This window comes from Chrysemys picta, chromosome 6 (genome assembly GCF_011386835.1).
Source record: "Chrysemys picta bellii isolate R12L10 chromosome 6, ASM1138683v2, whole genome shotgun sequence".
Classification (NCBI taxonomy): domain Eukaryota; kingdom Metazoa; phylum Chordata; order Testudines; family Emydidae; genus Chrysemys; species Chrysemys picta.
Window position 1 is genome coordinate 96,043,481 of NC_088796.1, and position 20,980 is coordinate 96,064,460.

Genomic DNA, 20,980 nt, shown 5'->3' on the forward strand with positions numbered 1-20,980 from the left:
TGTGGGTACTTTGGAAAGAAATGAGTGTCTAGGAGGGGAGAGATTGGTAGCCTGGCAAACTGGGATAGCAGTAGGGTGACCAGATGTCCTGTTATTATTGGGACCATCCCAACATTAGGGGTTTTGTCTTATATAGGCAACTATCCTTCCCCCCACCTCTCCCCAAGTGTCCTGATTTTTCACACTTGTTATTTGGTCACCCTAGATAGGAGCAGGGCCGCCCAGAGGATTCAGGGAGCCTGGGGTCTTCGGCAGCGGGTCCCGAGTGGAAGACCCAGAGCGGAAGAAGCTCCGGGGGCCGGGCGCCACGAGAGTTTTCCGGGGGCCCCGGAGCGAGTGAAGGACCCCGCTCCAGGGGCCCCGAAAAACTCTCGTGGGGGCCCCTGCGGGGCCCGGGGCAAATTGCCCCACTTGCTCCCCCGGGCGGCCCTGGCTAGGAAAGGGCAGTCCCATTTTATTTGCAGCCTAAAGCTATCAGGCGTTGGGCTCCAGATCTATCCCCTCCCCTTCCTTTTTCGGTTGTTTTTGTTTTAAGACATGCAGACAATGCAGTTTGCACAAGTGTTTTTCGCTGAGCGCTGACGGCTGACACCAGAGTAGCAGGAGTGTGTGTGTTTGGGGATGTGTTTGCAGCCCAACGGGTGGATCATTGCCAGGTCCCGCTCCTCCTAATCGCAAAATACGCTGCTCCCAGCCCAGGTGCTCAACAAGTAAGCGGGCTTTGTTTTCTGCAGGCAGGAGCTCGGAAACCTGTAGCGTCCAAGGCTGACTCGACAGCAACTGGGAGGAGAAAGCGCCTTCCAGCGCCAGTAACCACTCCCCAAAGGGAAAGTCATTAGGGGGTGGAGAGACAGCGCTAGGTGCAGGGGGAGCCGCTATTGGTACGCAGGGAATAGACAGCAGCCCCCTGAGTGCAGGAGGCAGCCAGGCAGAGCGAGCGACAGCCCGGAGCAGCAGCATCCCACTCCTGCCCGAACCACGTCTCTCTCCGCGGCAACTCTGAGCGCCACCGACCGCCTCCCTCCGCGCACCGCCATGGACTCCCCACAGAAGCCGCCCCTCGCTCACCTCTTCAAAGGGACCTTCGTGCACGCCAGCCACTCCTCGCCCATGGACGTGCTGCAAGGCCACCTGCTGGGCGTGGGCGACGACGGGAGAGTGAGTGGGAGGCGCGGGGTGGGCGGGGGTGTGAAGGGCGTGGTGGTGGCGTGCGGGGGACGGGGGCTGGAATACCGGGGCTCGTGTGGCAAGGGGGAGGGGCTGGAATATTGGGGTGCGGGACAAGGGCGTCTGTGTGTTCTGTTGGGGTGCCGGGCACGGGCAGAGGTGCGTGTGTGGAGGGGTTAGGTAATATCGAGGTGTGTAGGGAGGGGTATTGCAGGAGAGGAGGGATGGCCTACTGGGGTGCCTCTGTGGGGGTGTGCATAAGAGTGGGAGGATACAGTGTTGGGGTTTTGCATGTGGTACCATGTGGGGGTGAGATGGGTTTTCTGTAGCGTTGCATGTGTGTGTTCTAGTGGGGGTATGTACATGTAAGGTTAACAGGTGTGTGGTTACTGTGGGCACATGCATGCTGTGTTTTTGAGTGACTTTCTTTGTGATCTTACAATGAGGTTTTTAGCCGAGGAGGGCATGAAGCAGAGGGGCCTGACGTGCTGTCAAAAAGCAGACATAAATGATGTGGATGAATTTTTGGCATATCTTTGCTTTTCTTTAGGAAGATTTGAAATGCTGTGGTATATTTATTTCCAGCTATACAGATGTCTCCCAAAGTATTCATTTGCTCTCACTTGTGGCTTGAAATTGTAATTTGATTTCTTGGGTCAATGTTCTGCAAAGGGTAGGGGGGAAAGTGTTCCAGACTCATTTTTGCTGGAAGAGGTTGAAAATGTTTAAGGAAACAAGGTAAATTGGGGGAAGCAATAGAAGCAAATATTTTATGATCGGTAGGAGTTAGCTAGCGGTAACTGGTAATTCAAAGAGTTAGCTTCATAGACAGGATAAACCACTTGGTATCGTTGGAGGAACCTGCCCATGATGTATAGATTACTTTATTTTCACTGTTTTCAAAACAGCAGTTAATTTGGACCATAAATGTTTCCTCCAGTTTTTAATTTTCCATTCTCAGTAAAAATAAAATTCAGACCATATCTTTTTAAATTATTTCTATAAGAATAGCACAATTCTTTGTGTAGTGATGAATAGTCTCACTAGACATTTTCTCTTGTCAGAAGCAAAAAATGTATATACAGAGTAATAATAGACTGATGACTACAGAGTTTTGAAAATAGAAAGTACTCTATGAAATAAGAATTATTAATATAACTCATGGATTACTGATTCAGTGATGTGAGCCAATTAAAAAAAAAGAAAATTACTCTTATTAATTGTGCAAGAACAAATATGATGGGGAAGCTACGTTATTGCCCTAAGAATATTAAATCTAGGCCTCAATCCTACAATGAACTCTGCACAGGTAGATCCTTGAGCCTTGTGGAATCCCACTGACTTCACTGGAGCTTCATGTGTAGATAAATTATAGAAAGATCATTTTCATCACCATGTCTCCTCTTTGTTATAAGGAGAAATACAGCAATATATGTCTGGCTTGCATAAAATTTGACAGGCATGACTAGCAGACTGAACTTGGAGCCCTTAAAAACACTCTCTCCTCCCGCCCCCTCCCCCTCGTCTTATTCTCACCCTGGCCTGAATTTTGCACTTTGATCTGACTGGGTTTCCATCAAATGCAGATTTGATTGCAGGATTAGGACCTAACTTCCTCTTTCAGGGGCCATTGTGGTAGCCTTCTTATGACTCATTAAGGCTTGCTGTAAAAGCCACTGAAGTCAATGGAAAGACTCTTCTTAACTTCAAAGGGCTCTGGCTAAAAAGTTAAATTTCTATACATCTGAGTGGCTGCCACCTAAAGACAATATAGTTGAGTGAGTGGTTAAAGAGTTTGCTTGATATATTTCAAAGTTAGTGAGTTCAGTACTTTAAACTTCTACGGTTATATTTTATTATTGCAGTGTCCACTGAATCACTGTATTTTCCCCACACATAGTGCCTGATTCTGTAGTTTTAATTCATGCAGAGCTCCCATTAGAATCAGTGAGAAGTTGATTGTGTAAAGACTGCACGATTAGAAACTTGATTAGCCTTATCATTCAAATATATTCTATATATTTGGAAAATATTTCAATACTTTTGTTGAAGAATTAAAATAGAAGACTTAAAATGGGATCGTTCAGACTCACAGAGCACATCAGGGGTTGTGTGTAGGAATCTCACAGAGGTCACTGCAGGAAGAAGTGAGCCCCGGAGAAGAGATGAGAAGAAGAAGCTGGAAGTCATGTGACCCATGGGAAGCGGAAGAGACTCCCATGCAGAAGGGGAGGCTTGGAAGGCAGTAGAAAGATGATGGGGAGAAGGTTACAAAGGGGTGGTGAGAGTGGGGGCTTGGGCTGAGCAAGGTGGAAGCAGGAGGGCAGGCACGAGTGGAGCTGGGTAGGGCTTAGAGGGGAGGAGAAGTCTGACCCAGATGCAGGAAGCAGAAGGATGACAGTGGAGACTCTGAAGAAGTGAGTGATATGAACAGAACTGCAGAGGAGAAAGGTGATTATAGCAGCGGCACTTCGGCTGAGCCAACTGGGAGCACATCGCAGCGGGGCCGGAGAGGAGGCAGTTGCAGGAGTCAAGAGGAGAGATGACTTAAGAAGGGAGTAGAATTTAGTTAGCGTGTGAGGAAGGGATGGAAAAACAGAGTATTCAATGGCAGCTTGGGTGTGGGCTTCATGGAGGTTGCATGCTGGGGAGATCCAGGATGGAGAGGCAGAGAAGGAGGGGATCAAGGCAGCAGGAATTGATGGTAATGAATCTTCTTTTCCTTTGCATCCAGTTGGCTTGGGTATGGTGGGAAGAGGAATTCGCTGAGGCCTGTAAAGCTCTTTGAGATCTTTAGCTGGGTGGTGCTCTAGGAGGGCAGGGCATTTTGGTTCTGGGATAGAGAATAAGTTCCTGCCCCTCCCGCTCCCTACTGCAACAAGGAATTCTGGTGGCTCCTAAGCAATCACAAACTTTAGCCTGATGAGTCGTGGCACTGCACATGCAATCAGTCCAAAATTTCCAGGGATGTTCAAGGCACCAATAGACAGAACCCTAATGATTTGGGTGAAAATCAGAAAACCATAAAAGATTGATTTCCATTGGTGAGAGAGGAAAAATCAGGCCCACAGAGTGCCTCTTTGGTGCTGAGCAAAGGTAATATCTGTGGTGCCCCTGCTGCGGCCTACACATATTGCAGGCAGCTGCTTAAGATGCTGCTCTCCCTCTTTGGGTGTATAACTCAGCTTCCATAAGCAGCGAAGTGTGCAACCCTGTAGAATGACTCCTTTGCATCAATGGGGGACACACCTAGCTTTGCCAGTGACATTGCACACTCAGAGGGTGGTGGTGGGTGGTCTGGGTCACAGCCAGGGTCCTAATCTTCCTACATCCAGTCAATGCCCAGAAGTCAATGTTAGGGGAGGACACAGTACATCTTTTTTAGCCACGTCATTGCTGAAAACACTCCTCTCCCTGGAGGTATTAGCCTATCTGTCCCTGCACTATGCAAGCATAATGCTTCAGCTATTGCCATGCAGGCACTATAGCTCATTCCATCCTTGCACACTTCTAAGAGCCATAACTAAGCCCCAGAGCTGCGAGATCAGGCACACAAAAAGCACTCAAGCTCTGGAAACTCCACTGCTAAGGTTACTCCCGCAACATTAACTCATTTGTATTACATACTCTGTGTATTTAAAAAGTTGGTAATAGTAAAAGTAATACATTAAGGTTTATAGTTAAGACTACTTCATCTATATAGCTGACTTTAGCATAGCTAGAGCAACTTTAATTTGTAATTTCTTAACCTTTGAATGTTTAGACTGACAACCTTCATATTTCAGTAAACATTCTTTTGCATTTAAGTTCCTATGGTTTATTAAAAATAATTGGCTTGTGCAGTTCACAGACATTTCTGCCTTCGCCAGACGATCTTGTGAGTGCTGTTTTCTGCTATTTGTCTTGCGTAGCATACAAACTCTGCTGGTTTGACCATCTCAGCTTATCAGTTTGTTGAGCCAGCAAATGTTTTTCTAACCAATTGCTCTTTTAACAAGCTAGGCAAAGATGTGTACTATGTTGATCTTTAAGTGGGCAGCTAACAATTTAATGGAATGTAATACTGTGCATGCTCAGTTGCACATTTTCAAATGTGTATTGCAATTAAACAGGATAGTGTGTTGTTTTATGATGGTTTTATTAGCATGAATTTAGAATGACTTTGCAGTAGTTATTCAAGTCATCTAAAACAACTGCCAAAAAATCCACTTCTTTCTTACCATACCATCATATATTCTGTTTATTCCATATTTTACAGAGGTTTTAGAGGTTTTTTTTTTTTTTTTTTTAAATGGTCCTAATTTTTTCATCTCCCTGCCCTCAGAGACTTGAAGGTCAGAAGGGATCATCATGATCCTCTAGTCTGACCTCCTGCACATTGCAGGCCACAGAACCTAGTCCATTAGGGTTACCACATTTTGAGTGTCCAAAAAGAGGACACTCCACGGGGCCATGCCCGCGCCCCCAGCCCCGCCCATGCCCCTGCCCCAACTCCACCCCTTCCCCAAAGTCCCCACCCCAACTCTGCCCCCTCCCCTGCTTCCCGCGAACATTTGATTCGCGGGAAGCCTGAAGCAGGCAGCAGGTAAGCTGGGGGGGGTGGAGGGAGGAGGCGCGGCCCAGTCTGGCCCCCCCAACCGAGCGGCTCCAGCCTGGCTCGGCTCCTGGGGTGCCGGCCCCGGGCCAGCCCCCGGCCGAGCACCCCCGGCCCCGGCCCGGCCCCCGGCCTAGCACCGCCGGCCCCGGCCCAGCACCCCCGGCCCGGCCCCTGGCCCAGCACCCAGCAGCGCCGGCCCCTCCCTATTTCCCCGGACATGTTCGGCTTTTTGGGATTTCCCCCCAGACGGGGATTTGAGGCCCAAAAAGCCGGACATGTCCGGGAAAATCCGGACGTATGGTAACCCTATAGTCCATCTACTCCTGTAATAGACTCCTAACCTCTGGCTGAGTTACTGAAATCCTCAAATCCTGGTTTAAAGACTTTAACGTACAGAGAATCCACCATTTACACGAGTTTAAACCTGCAAGTGACCCATGCTGCAGAGGAAGGCGAAAACCTTCCAGAGTCTCTACCAATCTGACCCATGGAAAATTCCTTTCTGATCCCAAGTATGGTGATCAGTGAGACCTTGATTTTTCTCACTATCATTAGTATAATTGTACAGACCGTGGAAGGCAAGAAAAATTATCACTTAAAATTTAAGATATTAAAAATAGTTTTTATATTTTGCTCTAAAATTTTTTCTAATGTTGTAATTTTAAAGTCTGATAATCTCATAATCGGATAGATAGAAGCATGAGAAAGGATGGAGTCTCAAGACCAAATACTAGCCCTGATGTTTTGCAAGATAATAGAATTTATGTATGCACTGACCAGGACTGAATATTATCCATATTGAGCCTTGGGCCAGTGAAATTTTGTGGAAAAATTCACATTTGGAAGAAAGAAGGAAACAGTTTTATGGGCTTTTAACGAAACAAAACATAGTTGTCTGTTTTGGTTTTTAAAAGCCTCCTGGGAAAGATAGATAAACAAGCAAAGTGCCAGTGACGTATTTAAAGGTACAAGTTCAATAGAGAATGCATGGTGATAAGGTATGGTATAAAGTTTTTAGTGGCATGAGTTTGGGATATTTAGAAAGGTTTATTCTCAGAATGATGGGTTACTCACTAGTAACCATTGTTGTTCAAGAGTCAACTTAGTGTGTCCATACTTGTGGATGTGGCTTACACTCACAAAGTGTGGAAAGATAATTTTTTTTTAAAGTGCCTTCTGTAATCTCTCTTCCTCTATTTCCTTTCTCCACACCATTATATTTTTATTAAAATTTCAACTATTCATATTTCCCATTAATAAAAATGATAGAAAAATCTAACAATTTTTCTACAACCAAGAGAGAAAGAAGGCCCAAATCTGCTTCCACTGAGGCTAATGAGAGTTTAGGCATTAAATTCAAGGGAATCTGTATTACGCCCAGAAAGAGAAATATCCAAAACAAACCATACTTACATTTATAATATATAAAATCCAAGATGGGAAAAGTCCAGCCATATAAAGATGGGATAATGACATTTGGTGCAAAGTGCATCTGCCAAGATGAAGCTTATTTAGCCTGGTTGAGGTTAAACAGATTCTGTAAATATCACCATAAATTGATAGTAATTTAATTAAACCATTAGATATGAACTTGCCTCGGTTGAATAACCATGTGATCTTATTGCTGTTGACCTTTTCCCCATCCCACCTCTTCTGTACGTTATACTGGTTTGTCCCTTTCTGTCTAAAGTTAGGCTCCAATCTTGCAAAGACTTACACACATGTTTAACTTTAAGCATTTGAATTGTCCTAATTTACTTCTGTGGGATTCAAATCTTTGCAGGATTGGGACCTCAGATTTGCAACCTCATCCGTGAAGTGCCAAGCCTGGTTTTGGTTGCTATATACATAATAAATAAATAAATAAAAATACTAATGACCATACTGAAATGCATTGGAACGTGACTGCAAACTTCAAACTAGTTATGAGCTGAAATAAATCATGTTTAAATTCATTTCTGATTGGTGACATAGCTTATTTAGAAAGGTTTATTCTCTAAGGAGGAAAAAAAGATACATAAATGACTTACCACCTCTATTCAGCAGTGAAGAGTCAGTTACTACTGTACTTCAGTATAATCAAATGGAAGTTTGGGCTTGTTTCTATTCTGATTTGTATTTACATATGAAGTAGTAGGTAGTGAAAAAGGTAGGAGTGTGCGATTTCAACGTATTGCTCCCATGAAATAAGAGCCTCACCTATAAACAAACCTGTAAAGCAATTTTCTCTCTTAGTTTCCCACACTGCAAAAGTTGAGTCCCAAATGCTTTAGGCTACCAGGAATTATGGGTGAGTGATTGATGTGGAGAACTTCAATTCTGTTTTGAATTATACAGAATTGTTATAACTCATTCTATGTTTTTAATAACTTCAGAAAGACAAATGGTACTCACGAGTACTGGCAATCTCTTCTTGGTACCGATCAGAAGTACCATTGGTATCTAGGTTAATCTGAAAATTCTATTTCTTTCTATTACAGTGCACTAGATTGAAACTGGGCACCAGTCCCCGTTTAGCATTCTGTCATTGGTACAACCAATCCACCCTGGCCATATGGGAGAACTAGTTCCAGATCATGTAACTGTACTTGGGTGGGGAAAAAGGATTTTATCTGATTCCTTTGAAAATAAGTTTGAATTAATTTCCATGGTGCATTCACCTATTTGAACTGTTAGGAAGTAATTAAAAAATTCTCTTGCATCATAAAGTCCCTGGTTGATCTCTAGTTCTTTCGCAGACACAGAGGCCCTGATTTTCCAGTGTAATTGTTTGCACCAGTGCAAGAAGAGTGCAGTACATTACCATTTTGATATGGCAGCATTTTGCATCCACTTTCCATTGATGTCAATGACTGCACATGCAATGACTGCACAGTAATGAAAAATATGACCCAGCGACCATTATTAATTAGGTGTCAGTTGTTATACACAGGCACATAAAACTCAAAAACAAAGATACTTGATGGCTGTGTAGGTGATGCCTTGTGGGGAACCTATGTTTGTGTGAACAGCATGAGTCCACGTTTATGAATGTTCATTGACCTAGGTAGATTTTCAAGTACTAGAACCCACCCTTACTCTGCTTTAATTTCATTCATGGTTCTAGACTAACCTTTCACGCAGCCCTATGTTATTGCCTAATTTTTCTGTCTTTAGGGACTGTATATTTCTGCTAGGATGAATTCTACATGACTGATTACAGTAAAGCTGTCTGTTGTTCCAGAACTGAATCATTTCAAAACATCTTGAGTAATGGTTTGCTATGAATAAAATACCCACTCCCATTCCATGGCAACAAGTCTGTTTCCAGCATTTGCCATCTGGTAGTTCATGTTTGTCTCTTACTTACTTTGTTCAGCAGCTAGCATTAGTCATTCCGCATCCATTTTTACTTCAGTATCTCTGTGACATTTTCTTTATTGCTCATCAGAAATTTCAGTAGGTCTGGACTATAAAACACCTGCAGATGTTCATCTGATTGAACTGACTGAACACACCAAACATGCTTTCAAAAAAGAGAGAGAGATGTTGTCTTATGTGAAGTGTCAATGGATTATTACACTTTTCTGATTGTTGTTAAATATTTATTTTATTGTAGTGTCCTAAGGTTCCAGAGGAACTTAGTGAAAAATCTGCAATCACACACTATTCAAAAATATGCAGGATTCTGAAAAAAAAATCAGCTTTTTCAGTTAAAATCTTAGTTATCGTTTAAAAATTCTTAGATTTTCTCCAGGGAGACCCTTATTTATATCTTTTCATTAAATAAAACTAACTTATAATAACCATGTATCCAGGTACCTAGCTGGCCCATGTTAAACCATGGGTGGGTTTTTTGCTGTTTTGTTGTCCTTGTCCTCCCTTTCCCTGCTCCATCTTATGTGTGTTTACATCGGTTGTTAAATCTTGTCTAAGGACTGATCAATGTACAGTTTTTGTACCACTATAACTATATATGTTTAGAAATTAGAATAGTTAATATTGTACAGCCCCCTAGTGTTGATGCAATTATGCCTGTATAAAGTTGCGTTAGCATTATATCTTATTCCCTTATATTTATGTTAGGCAATTCTTTTGACCCTTATGTTACTGGATACTGTAAATTTGAGTTCCAGTAAGGCCACCATAGAGCTGCCTCTTCTTTCGTATGGCATTTGAAGAGCAATGGGCTGGGATTATAATTGTATTTTGAGATTTGAAAGCCATTCTAATGCTTTTGGGGTAGCTAGGTGAATCCCCTTTGTACCACCACTGTAAGTGTGAATAAGGCAGTTGTCTGTGATGTGTTGCACGGTTTGTATTTCACCACAGTTACAATTTGGTGGTTCTTGGATTTTGTATTTGTGGAAGAAATATCCACACCTTCCATGCATTGTCTGAATGCAGTTGAGTGCAGGCCCCTTCCTACAGGGAAGGCAGAATCAACGAGAATGGTGGGGAAGCTGCTGCACCAAACTGGTGCGCAGTACTCCACTGGTGACAAAACAAGAGCTTGTATTGACATTCGAAGTGTGCATGCTGTTGACAATAGGGGGTGCTACTACCCCTGAAATGGATCTTTACTGGCTCCCAGTGGAGCAGATTACTGTCATACCAGTGAAAAAGGTCCACAGTAATTATCTTCAATACACAGCATTTTATTGAGAAGAAATTACACAAGCGGTAAAGGGTTATATTGAGTACATAACTCCTATGTTAGACATTAAGAGCTATACATTCCTCTTAACGAGTCTCTCTTTCACAAACACACAGAACCAGGCCCTGTGCTAGCCTCACACAGTTCCTGCTTGGCAAGCAGAGAAGGTGGTTACCAATTTCATAGATGGCTTCTTCCTTCCTGGTTTGTTCTTCTCAGCCCTCTGGTCTGTCTCAGATTCCCCTGAGGCAAGGCCTTGGTTGCCTTGAGACCCCTCTGGTTCACAGTCCTAGTCGAGCCCACGGAGCAGAGTTTTGGCTACTCTGTCTGGCAGTATTGCTTCTTCAACCGTCAATTAAGGAATTCCAACCACAGTAATTTACTTTGCTTGATTCTTATACTCTTTTTCCTCAAAGGAGTCACATGTCTTAAAAGCATGCCCAGTGGGCGTATTGTTACTAATTTTACCTAATTAGTGTTTTAGAAAGGGCTGGGAGGGTGGTACCAAACGAAGCTCACCCCACGCTTACTCACTTATCAATCATTCACTCTGGTTCTTTATAAGGTCATTACAACCAGGTCGACCTGTGCTCCATGCTGGAACTTTATGCATGTGATATTTACTTTTGCACGGGCCCATATTTGCTGACCAATAGGTTCAATATTGATCATACATGCACACTTTGCTAGTTCTTTATCAAATATGCTTCTGCCTAAAGGGAACCTGCTCCCAGGATCCTCTGCAGCCATTCACCCATGTTTAAGTCATGCCAAGTTATGCTCACACCATTCATTCAGTATGGCCACACCAATTTAGCACCATCCCACACAGGCATCACATCCCCAGGATGTGTCAGCAAGCTTCTGAATGATGTTAACCCTTCTTTTTGGTGGTGTCAAGGTATTGGCAATAGCTCGGCATCCGATCGAGGGTAACTCCAAGGTACCATGGATTGTGGTCATGCAATAAAGGCAGACCACAGAAGTCCACTTTCAGTGGCACTTTGGCCTCGTGGCTGTTCAAGTGGAAGGCAGAGATGAGTATTTTCAAAGGGTTTCAGTTGCCAAGCTTTGAGATACGTCTGAAGCATCTGGAAGTCATTTTTCATAACTTTCTCTGCGGCCTTCAGAGAGGATGCTTGTGTTGTTAGCACAATATCATCTGCATAGATGAATTTACAGGATGATATGACTGCAGTGTTGCTGATATAGAGATTGAACAGTGCAGGCGCTAAAACGGATCTACAGAGCCAGGGCCGGCTCCAGGTTTTTTGCCACCCCAAGCAAAAAAGAAAAAAAGGGAGGGGGGGGGTGGAGTGCCGCCGCCGAAGGAAAAAAAGGGGCCCGGAGTGCTGCCCCTTGAAAAGGGCCGCCCCAAGCACATGCTTGGAATGCTGGTGCCTAGAGCTGGCCCTGCGTAGAGCTGTAAGCTGAGAAACCCACTACTACTAGCAGAATTGTTGTACACCAGCTGTTATGAAATGTGAAGGTGGATGCTGGAATTATGCCAATCACATAGTGATGGACTTGCTATTGAGTGTAGATAGTGCCTGGATTCACTTCCCATAAGAAGTTGCAGCTACAAGGTGGGTTGGTTTGCTTAGTGGACTATGAGTAGGCATTTCAAAGTCAGACCTGGGAAATCAGGTAGAACAGATGTTTTAATACAAGCCCATTCCTGCTGTAAAGAAATATGCACTTAAAATCAGATGTTGTAAAATGATTACTGTTTTGTCATCATGTGATGTTAATGTTGTGTATATATTTAAATGCAATATTAAAACATTTAACTATTTTGTTTTTCTCCTTTAGATTGTGTTTTTGGAGCAAGCAGATCAGCAAGAGCAACTAGCTAAGAAGTGGGGCTTCAAATCATCTGATATAAGAGAGCTTAGTAGTCAGTAGGTATTGTATTTAAGTTCATTTAGTCATTTTGGTTTCAATTTGTTCCCTGGATGGCTGAAGTATTACATATGTATTTGCACTTATGGATCCAGACTCCATTCTGTCCTTTGTGGTTTTGCCTATGCAAGGCATTTTGGATTGGGCCCTAAATGTGGACAGTGAATACGCTTTTGTGATTCCTTGAATTGGGAGTTTAGCAATGAGTGAATTGTGGTGACTGATTCATAACTCTCAGATTGTAAAGCCATATTTATGCTTGACAAATAACCTATGCTTTTTGCATAACTGAAAACAATATTCTCTATCTTTTTTAGTAGTGTAAATTTACATTCTGTTGTCCATTTTGTTGGCAGCAGGCTGTGCCAGTTGATCCTGGTGGAAAACACAGCAGAGTTAATAAGTGGGGGTAGCACTTCACTTTAAAATTCTGGCTCAGCTGTCAGTAGCATGATGTCTGTTTGCGTTAGCTACCTGTCTGATAAGACTGAGGTATAGATTTCAAAATATGACACATTTGTACATTTCACACTATTGAACAGTTGAGCAAATAACACATACAAACAAAATTCTGCCAATAGTCATCCAAATTCAAAAATGAATTTTGATTCAACTATACTTGCAATTCTTGCATTTGTGCTTTGAGAACATTCAAATTGTCAATATTTATTATCAAAATAGTAATGAAAAACAAATTTGAAACAAAAATGCTTGAATATTTGGCAAATGTGAATTTTGAGTTGTATACTTAATTGTAATATTCAAAATACATGCTGTGTAGGTTAATTACATATGTCACCCAATCGGGGCAGAAACTGTAGCATGTGACTTATGGAACAAATTAACACAGAGCAAATTTAAAAAGTTTGAATATAAAATGTTCTTAATTAACAATGCACAAAATTCATATAGGAAAATTCATGAAGAAATTTGTGAATAATTTTGAACAAAAGTCAGAATTCATGGTTTATGATATTTCATAATCAGAAAAAATTCAGCAAATACATTATTATGGACGATTCACTCAGCTTCATTGCCAAATGCAATTTTTTAGAGATCTCATCACATTTGGAAGAAATATTTATAGCCATAGAAATTAGTTTCCAAGAAAATAACTTCAGAGTATGAGAATAAAAGTTTTGTGATACTACAAGAGGGAAAAATTATTATTTTCTACTATTTTAAAAATATTTGACATCATATTTACTTTTAATTCCTGATGGAGCCCATGACCCAGGGCTTCTGGTGCTGGAAGTCCACTCAGAGGGGTAGTTGTGGTGACACAAGGCCAGGGGCGGCTCCAGGCACCAAGCGCAGCAAGCGTGTGCCTGGGGCGGCAAGCCGTGGGGGCGGCCTGCTGGTTGCCATGAGGGTGGCAGTCAGGGGGCCTTTGGCAGCATGCCTGCGGGAGGTCCGCCGGTCCCGCGGTATCAGCGGCGGGTACGCCGAAGGCGCGGGACCGGTGGACCTCCCGCAGGCATGCCGCCGAATCTGCGTTACCAGTGGACCTCCCGCAGGCATGCCACCGAAGGCTGCCTGACTGTCTTGCTTGGGGCGGCAAAAAACATAGAGCCACCTCTGCACAAGGCAGTGTCCTAGAGTGCCTGATGCTGCACAAAGTAAAAGTATGTACTTCCTTAGTAGAAGTCTGTACTTTGGATGCTGAAGATCTGGGGTTCAAATCCCGCAGACCACTCATGCTGGGGGCCATCACACAAGCATGTTGTACAAAACAAAAACATAAGTTATTCTTTAAGAGCAATTATTTAAAAATCCAAACTACTATGATTTTTTTTTTAAACAGTGAATTCTTCATGCCAGGAATGGTTGATACACATATCCATGCACCTCAGTATGCATTTGCTGGAACAAGAGTAGACCTACCTCTTTTGGAATGGTTAAACACATATACATTTCCAACAGAAGCCAAATACAAAGATAATGATTTTGCTGAAGAAGTATACACCAGAGTTGTAGTAAGTACAGCAAATGTCTTCTGCGTACTATTATAAGGTAAAGTGCACATTAATGAACTATATCAGCTTTCAGAAGCTGACAGTACAACTCAAAAAAATTAAGGAACTATATTAAAATTTATATTATGAAAAATAGGAACTAAATAAATTGGGAATATTGTCATTGTTCAAGATTGTAAACCAAGATTATCTTTCTAATTCTGATGTCTAGGAGTGTGATTAGGTCTGTGTGAACCCAGCAAAGTTCAAGGTATTCTTAGCTTCTCTTTTTTAGGGTTTTAGTGGTTTGCAAAGCTGGTTCAAGTTTAGCAATCTAGTACAAGTATAATAACTACGATGTAGTTCCACTGAAATTGTAATATGAATGAAAAAGTAACTTATTGCACAAGTCTGTTACTTGAAAATACCAGCTTTATGGACTTTATCAATATGTGTTTCTCAGTGAAACAGCATTTAATCTATGATGCATCGCCTTTATTACAGAATGTATTTTACATTAAATGTGTAATTTGCTAAAAATTAAGATACTTATGTGATGGGGACCAATATAAGAATTTAGATAGCCCTTTATATAATGTGCATCACCAAAATAGTTCCTACTTCAACAGTTGTAAAAGTCCATAAAAAGAATATTAAATAGTTGGGAAATTCTCAGTTAAGACCAAGTATAAATTAATTCAAATTATCCATAATGAATATATGTCTTTCTGCCTAGTTGCTTACATCAGAACTCATTTCATCACATGATAGGCAGCAATTAACATATATATCACCTATCCTAGGCTCCAGGCACCTTTGCCAACATTTAAAAATGCAATCAACACAAGTAAAGCCAGTGACTGCTGCACAACCCCAAGCCAAAGAAGACTATCAACATCTACTTCAGGGAGATTATACCTAAATACAGTTTCTCTATGATCTTACTCAAATCTGAAAGATTAGATAGTGTATTGTCAGCATCACACGTTGGTTTCTTGAGTAGAGACCTCACAGCAGCTTCCTTAAGAGATGCCTACTCCCTGAAGCAGATGTTGATAGTCTCCTATCTCCTAGCAGTTCACCATCGAGGGAGGACATGAATCCAAAGGATACGTTGTGGGATGAAGGGAACTATTACAGTTTTGAACTATTAAGTACAGTAACTCCTCTCTGAACATTGTAGTTATGTTCCTGAAAAATGCAACTTTAAGTGAAACAATGTTAAGCGAATCCAATTTCCCCATAAGAATTAATGTAAATGGGGGGGTGGGGTAGATTCCAGGGACCTTTTTTTCACCAGACAAAAGACTATATTATATATATGTATACACAGTATAAGTTTTAAACAAACAATTTAATACTGTACACAGCAATGATGATTGGCTGAGATGGTGGAGTCAGAGGGTGGAATATTTCCCAGGGAATGCCTTAGTGCTGAATGATGAACTAGCACTCGGCTGAGCCCTCAAGGTTTAACACGTTGTTAATGTAGCCTCACACTCTACAAGGCAGCACAAATGGAGGGAGGGGAGACAGCATGGCAGACAAGAGACAGAGACACACACCGTGTGTGTGTGAGAGAGAGATGCGCATTGCCCCTTTAAGTACGCTGACCCCACTCTAAGTACATTGCCTTTTTAAGTAGATCAGCAAGTTGAGACAGCAGCTGCTGCCTCCGTCTTGAGTCCAGTCATGTCACTCTTCCCCATCCCCCAGCTCTATGGAGATAGGGTAAGCGGGGGGTGGGCAAGAGCAGGGGGGCGGGGGACACCCTGACATTAGCCCACCTCGTTCCTCCCCCAGCACAGCAAGTAGGAGGCTCCTGGGAGCAGCTGCAAGGCAGAGGGCAGGAGCAGCACATGGCAGTGGGGGGAGGGACAGTTGAACTGCTGGCAATTGATAGCCTGCTGGGCAGCTGCCACACAGAGAACTTAGGGGTGCGGGGAGCTGATGGGGGGCTGCCGGTCCACCCTGGTTCCAAGCCCCCACCAACCAGCTGCAATGGGCTGCTCTTTCTGCAAACGGTGGACAAAGCAGGTGGCTGCCAAACAGCGTTATAAGGGATTATTACGCAACTTTAAACGAGCATGTTCCCTAATTGATCAGCAACGTAACAACGTTAACCGGGATGACTTTAAGTGAGGATTTACTGTATATCAGCCCATATCTGCCATAGTTTTTCCATTAAATACATTAAGAATCTGCTATAAAATTAGTATTTTTTCACTCCTCGCTTCTCTTTCAGTCCCAGTCAGTGCAAAATTCCCTAGAGCCATCTTGCAGATTAAAACCACTGATTGCATGTTTTGTCATTTTGGCAATGTGACACACTTTTCATACAGCTCAAAACTGAATTCTTTTTATAGAGAAGAACGCTAAAGAATGGCACGACTACAGCATGCTACTTTGCAACAATTCACACAGCTGCTTCTTTGCTACTTGCTGAAATTATAGGTAAGACCATAAGAGTGAGTCTTAAGAGAGATTTCATCTGAATAGTTTGTTCAAATCAATGGAGCTATGCTGATTTACACCAGTTGAGAATCTGCCCCTCTATTTATTCTCTCTCTGAAATCCAACTATCCTCACTCAATTGTTCAATCCCTCTCCCACTCATTCACTCCCATTTACCCTCTGCTCCATCAATTACCACCACTGCCACCCCATGTCCCAATAAACAATTGCAGCTCCCAAATCAACTGGTACGTTACATCACTCATCTCTTTATGTGGCTCTGCTGCTCCTGCTCTGTTGCTGCTTGGGTACTGGAAGATCCTATGCCTAAATGGCAGGAGAAATGGTCAATATCTTTGCTCCCTACCCCACTCAGGCATTGGGGTGAGGTCAGTGCCAAGATCTTCACTCACCCCTCAAGTCTGGAGAGAGGGAGCTGCACCAAGATCTTCTCTCCAATCCACAGGGAAAGCAATGTTGTCAACTCCCACTATGTTATTGCAAGGCTTGGGATAACTTGGAATCTTTATTAAATCCTCAGTTTCTGGAATCAAGTGAATTTTGTGAGAATCTCAGCTTTCATTTTTAAAAAGTACGTTTCTAGCCCTGCTGCTTGTGGAGAAAACTTGAAGCAAATGAACCCTGAAGGCTAAGAAACCAAAAGACAGAAAAAAAAACCCAATATTTGTTTATTTAAGTCTCATTGTTTTAAAGCTAGTCGATATTTTTAACCCAATCTCGTGGGGGGGGGGGGGGCTTAGGCTGTACTCATTATTTTTGAATGGCTGGGGATTTTCCCCTCCCCTGCAACTAGGCCTGGGGAAGGGGAGTTGAGGCAGGATCTTGATTCTTTCCCTTGGCTTAGCAGGGAGAGGGGTTTGTTGGGATCTTCACTCCCTCCTCCACCAAGTGAGAATGGTCAGTTTTGTCTCTTGGTGAACTGGCCTGGAGAGTCCAGTGGAGACGCGTGCCTCTTGGCTAAGGAGCTCCCATGCACAGGAGATACTGGTCAGGGCATATGTCTGCCACCAGGATGCCTACTGTTGGGGAAACCTCAGCTGGGGCAAAGGAGAAGTATTTGCCTGACTGCAGTTATTGGAATAAAAGTTTACAGATTCCAATGGTCTGTGAATAAATATTTTACTTCCTTGTTTTTGTAATGTTTTCATATTTTTTCTGTGAGGTGGCTTATTGCACAGAAGCACATTTTCAGTGTGCCCTCAAGCTAACTTCTGAAGTTACATCCATGCTTTTGCACACGCAAACAAAATCTAAGCTGGTTTGCACTTGCAAATGTTATATGAATGTGCAAATCAAATGTAGAATTGATTCTCTGTGCTTTTAAGACCCAGGACTGAAATGTCTTTGGGCGGACACTTTTGTATAGCACTTGCCCATACAATTATGGCGTCCCAAATGTTCAACTGACATGTGCAAGTCCTCTGATGTTGTTAGTCTTCTGTTTTCATAAGGACCAAATTCGGCCTCAGTTCCAAATAAAAACAAATCAGAGTAATGACTTATTTGAATTGAACACTTTAGACAGTATGATGGATTTGTTCTGATCTAGTTTGCATGCAATAAATGTGGAATATACTCTTGGCTCTTTCCTCAACACCTAGGAACTTTAAGCATGTGAACTTTTGTGACCATGACCAACATGCTCCTAGTGGAATGACTGAAAGAGGCCATTACTATTAATTTTGCATATATCTCCTTTCCTAGTTATATAGTAGAGATCTCATGCAAATAAAACAAAATAATGTGAGCCAACAAAAATTTTGTTGGCAAGTGTGAAACCATATATGTTAAACTTTGCTGAATCAGGCCCTAACTGGCGAATCATCTGTACAAATGCCCTGTTTATATGTGCATTTATGGTAATTGCACATGCAAATATCAGCACACAATTGTATGCTAATTTTTGCATATGACTGTCCAACTTCCTTTTCTCATTGCTATTTGGCCTTAATTAAAAGACTAATATAATTTTTCAGGAGCAATATAAAAGATAAGCCAGTGGAGTAACACAAGAGACTCGTGTGGCCCACAATCTTATCTGATTATTCATTATTGTGTGGTATCTTAAGTTTGAGTGCCCCTGGACCTTATGCCTATATATTATAAAGGGGCCATAGACTTCAACCCAGTTATGAATTCTCTCATTTCGTTTTTAATTGAAAATGCCTCACAGTGTGTAACAAGCCCTGTGCCCTGTCATGGCTGACCTTTTCAGAGATGATTAAATACTGCCATGTTTGAGGATGCAGATGCTGCATTTACTTTTATGTCATAGACAAACTCTATATTAAACCAAATATAGGATTTGTATGGTATTACTCTGTGAAAACATAAGTGCTCAAAATGACAAAGATGTAGAGGGTCTGCTTGATCTCATTATTACTTGATAAGCACCAACACTGTTTTCAGTACTGTACAAGTCACATAGAGACATGTCTTCTGCTTCTAAGAGTTTACAATCTAAGGCCCTAATTCAGCAGAGAGCAGGCCATCCCTATTCAACACAGCATTTAAGCACATGCTATATTTAGGCACATGATTACCTTCCATTGACTTCAATGGGACTTAAGCAGCTGCCTGAAGTTTAGTCTGTGATTAAGCACTATGCTGAATAGGGATAGACTTAAGCACATGCTTAAATCCTTTCCTGAATGAGGGTCTAAATAGGCAAAGACTGAATGGGAACAGACCAATGGGAGACCAAGATGATTTTGCTGACTTAGGCCTGATCTACACTAGACAATTAAGTTGACTTTACTATGTCAGTCAGGGACATGAAAAATCCACACCCCTGAGTGGCATAGGTAAGCTGATCTAACCCCGAGTGTAGATGGCGTGAGGTTGATGGAAGAATTCTGTCAACCTAGCTACCGCCTCTTCGGGAGATGGATTACTTTGAGGGGAAGTGTTCTCCCCTCAGCGTAGGTAGTGTCTACAGTGAGGCACTATAGTGGTGCAGCTGTGTCGCTATAGCATTTCAAGTGTCAACAAGCCCTTAGAGTGCCATCTGCCTCATGGAAGTAGTGAGTTTTTGAACGGTTAGGAAGGGCCATTTGGGTTGGGATTTGAACAAGAACTGCTTTAATAGTGATCATGGCTGCAAAAACAAACTGCAAATACAAAAGGACAGAACCAGAACTGTGGCTACCATATTTGGCTATTCATTTCTAAGTGACATCATAGATGAATAGCAGATAGCACCAATTTGGTCAATAATGTACAGGTATCACTTACCTGTACATTTCTAGTCATCATTATCATAATCTTGTTCATCACTGTGATCTCTTGCGAGAGCGTGTGCGTTACCACAGTCTTCATGGACATGGCAAGTACACAGCTCTATGCAGGGAGGATTGTTCGGACTCCAGACGTGGCTGACTGTGCAGCAGCCCCCACTGGTAAAGGCACAAATAAGGTCTTATAGAGGCTCAAAGATCATTGGGCCTTAGAAGAATACAGAAAGTAGTTCAGTCTAAATTTTTTCTATTCATGTTGTGTTGGTGACCCAATATCTGGTTTGCCTGTGTGCAAAGACATCCAAATCTTTGTTTGCCAAGATACGTGTTTGTCCTCATGTGGTGGGAGTTTGTCCTTTTCAGCAGCTCGATTGAAGCGCTAGCATTTCAGGTCACTGTGGATCTTCTTTTCTTTCTCGCTCTTGTCATACAGCACTACTACCTACTTCCTTACTACAGCAATTGCAGCTTGTCCATCACTCTGTCCCGATTTGGCAAGATCTCAGAAGCAGTGAGCTCCTTTCATTTTGACATTAAACACAATTCCCCTCCTCCCCCAATACCAAATAAGGATGACAAAGAAGTGTACTGCAGGAAGTCTGTTGTAGAAGTCAGGAGTGAGTGTGTCACAAATTGCATGCACAAGTATGAAATGATGCTTGTCAGTTGTGCTGGTAATGATGCCTGGTTCAATACACATGTTATCTGTGTGTTCCATTTTTGGAAAGTAGTGACCTGGAAGGAATAAAACATGTCAGGTGACCTAATAATCACTATAGTTCCTTTGACACCATGAGACCCAAAAGCCATATTGGCACATATAGTATGCAGAAGCATCCTTGTGGCCACTGCCAGTTGAGTGCTGTAAAAGTCTTGGGCTTCTTCAGCACTTCTACTGGTGATGGACTTTGCTATTTCACCACTGGAAAAGCCTCCAGCAAAGAGAAGTGTTTTTGTTGGGTATGCTCCTACACTCTCAGGTGCATTTTTGAACTAAATATTCACAGAGGAA

At 42.5% G+C, this 20,980-nt stretch overlaps 1 protein-coding gene across 1 annotated transcript in view; it reads left to right on the forward strand.

Annotated features, from left to right (window-relative positions):
* The first annotated feature begins 527 nt into the window (after window positions 1-527).
* The window catches only part of GDA (guanine deaminase), a 50,652-nt gene continuing 30,199 nt past the window's right edge, over window positions 528-20,980 (forward strand). The window contains exons 1-4 of the mRNA XM_005297753.5: window positions 528-1,158; window positions 12,213-12,301; window positions 14,107-14,278; window positions 16,624-16,711. Coding sequence (XP_005297810.2) covers window positions 1,036-1,158; window positions 12,213-12,301; window positions 14,107-14,278; window positions 16,624-16,711 — 472 coding nt within the window. The 5' untranslated portion in view covers window positions 528-1,035. The remainder of the gene's footprint in view (window positions 1,159-12,212; window positions 12,302-14,106; window positions 14,279-16,623; window positions 16,712-20,980) is intronic.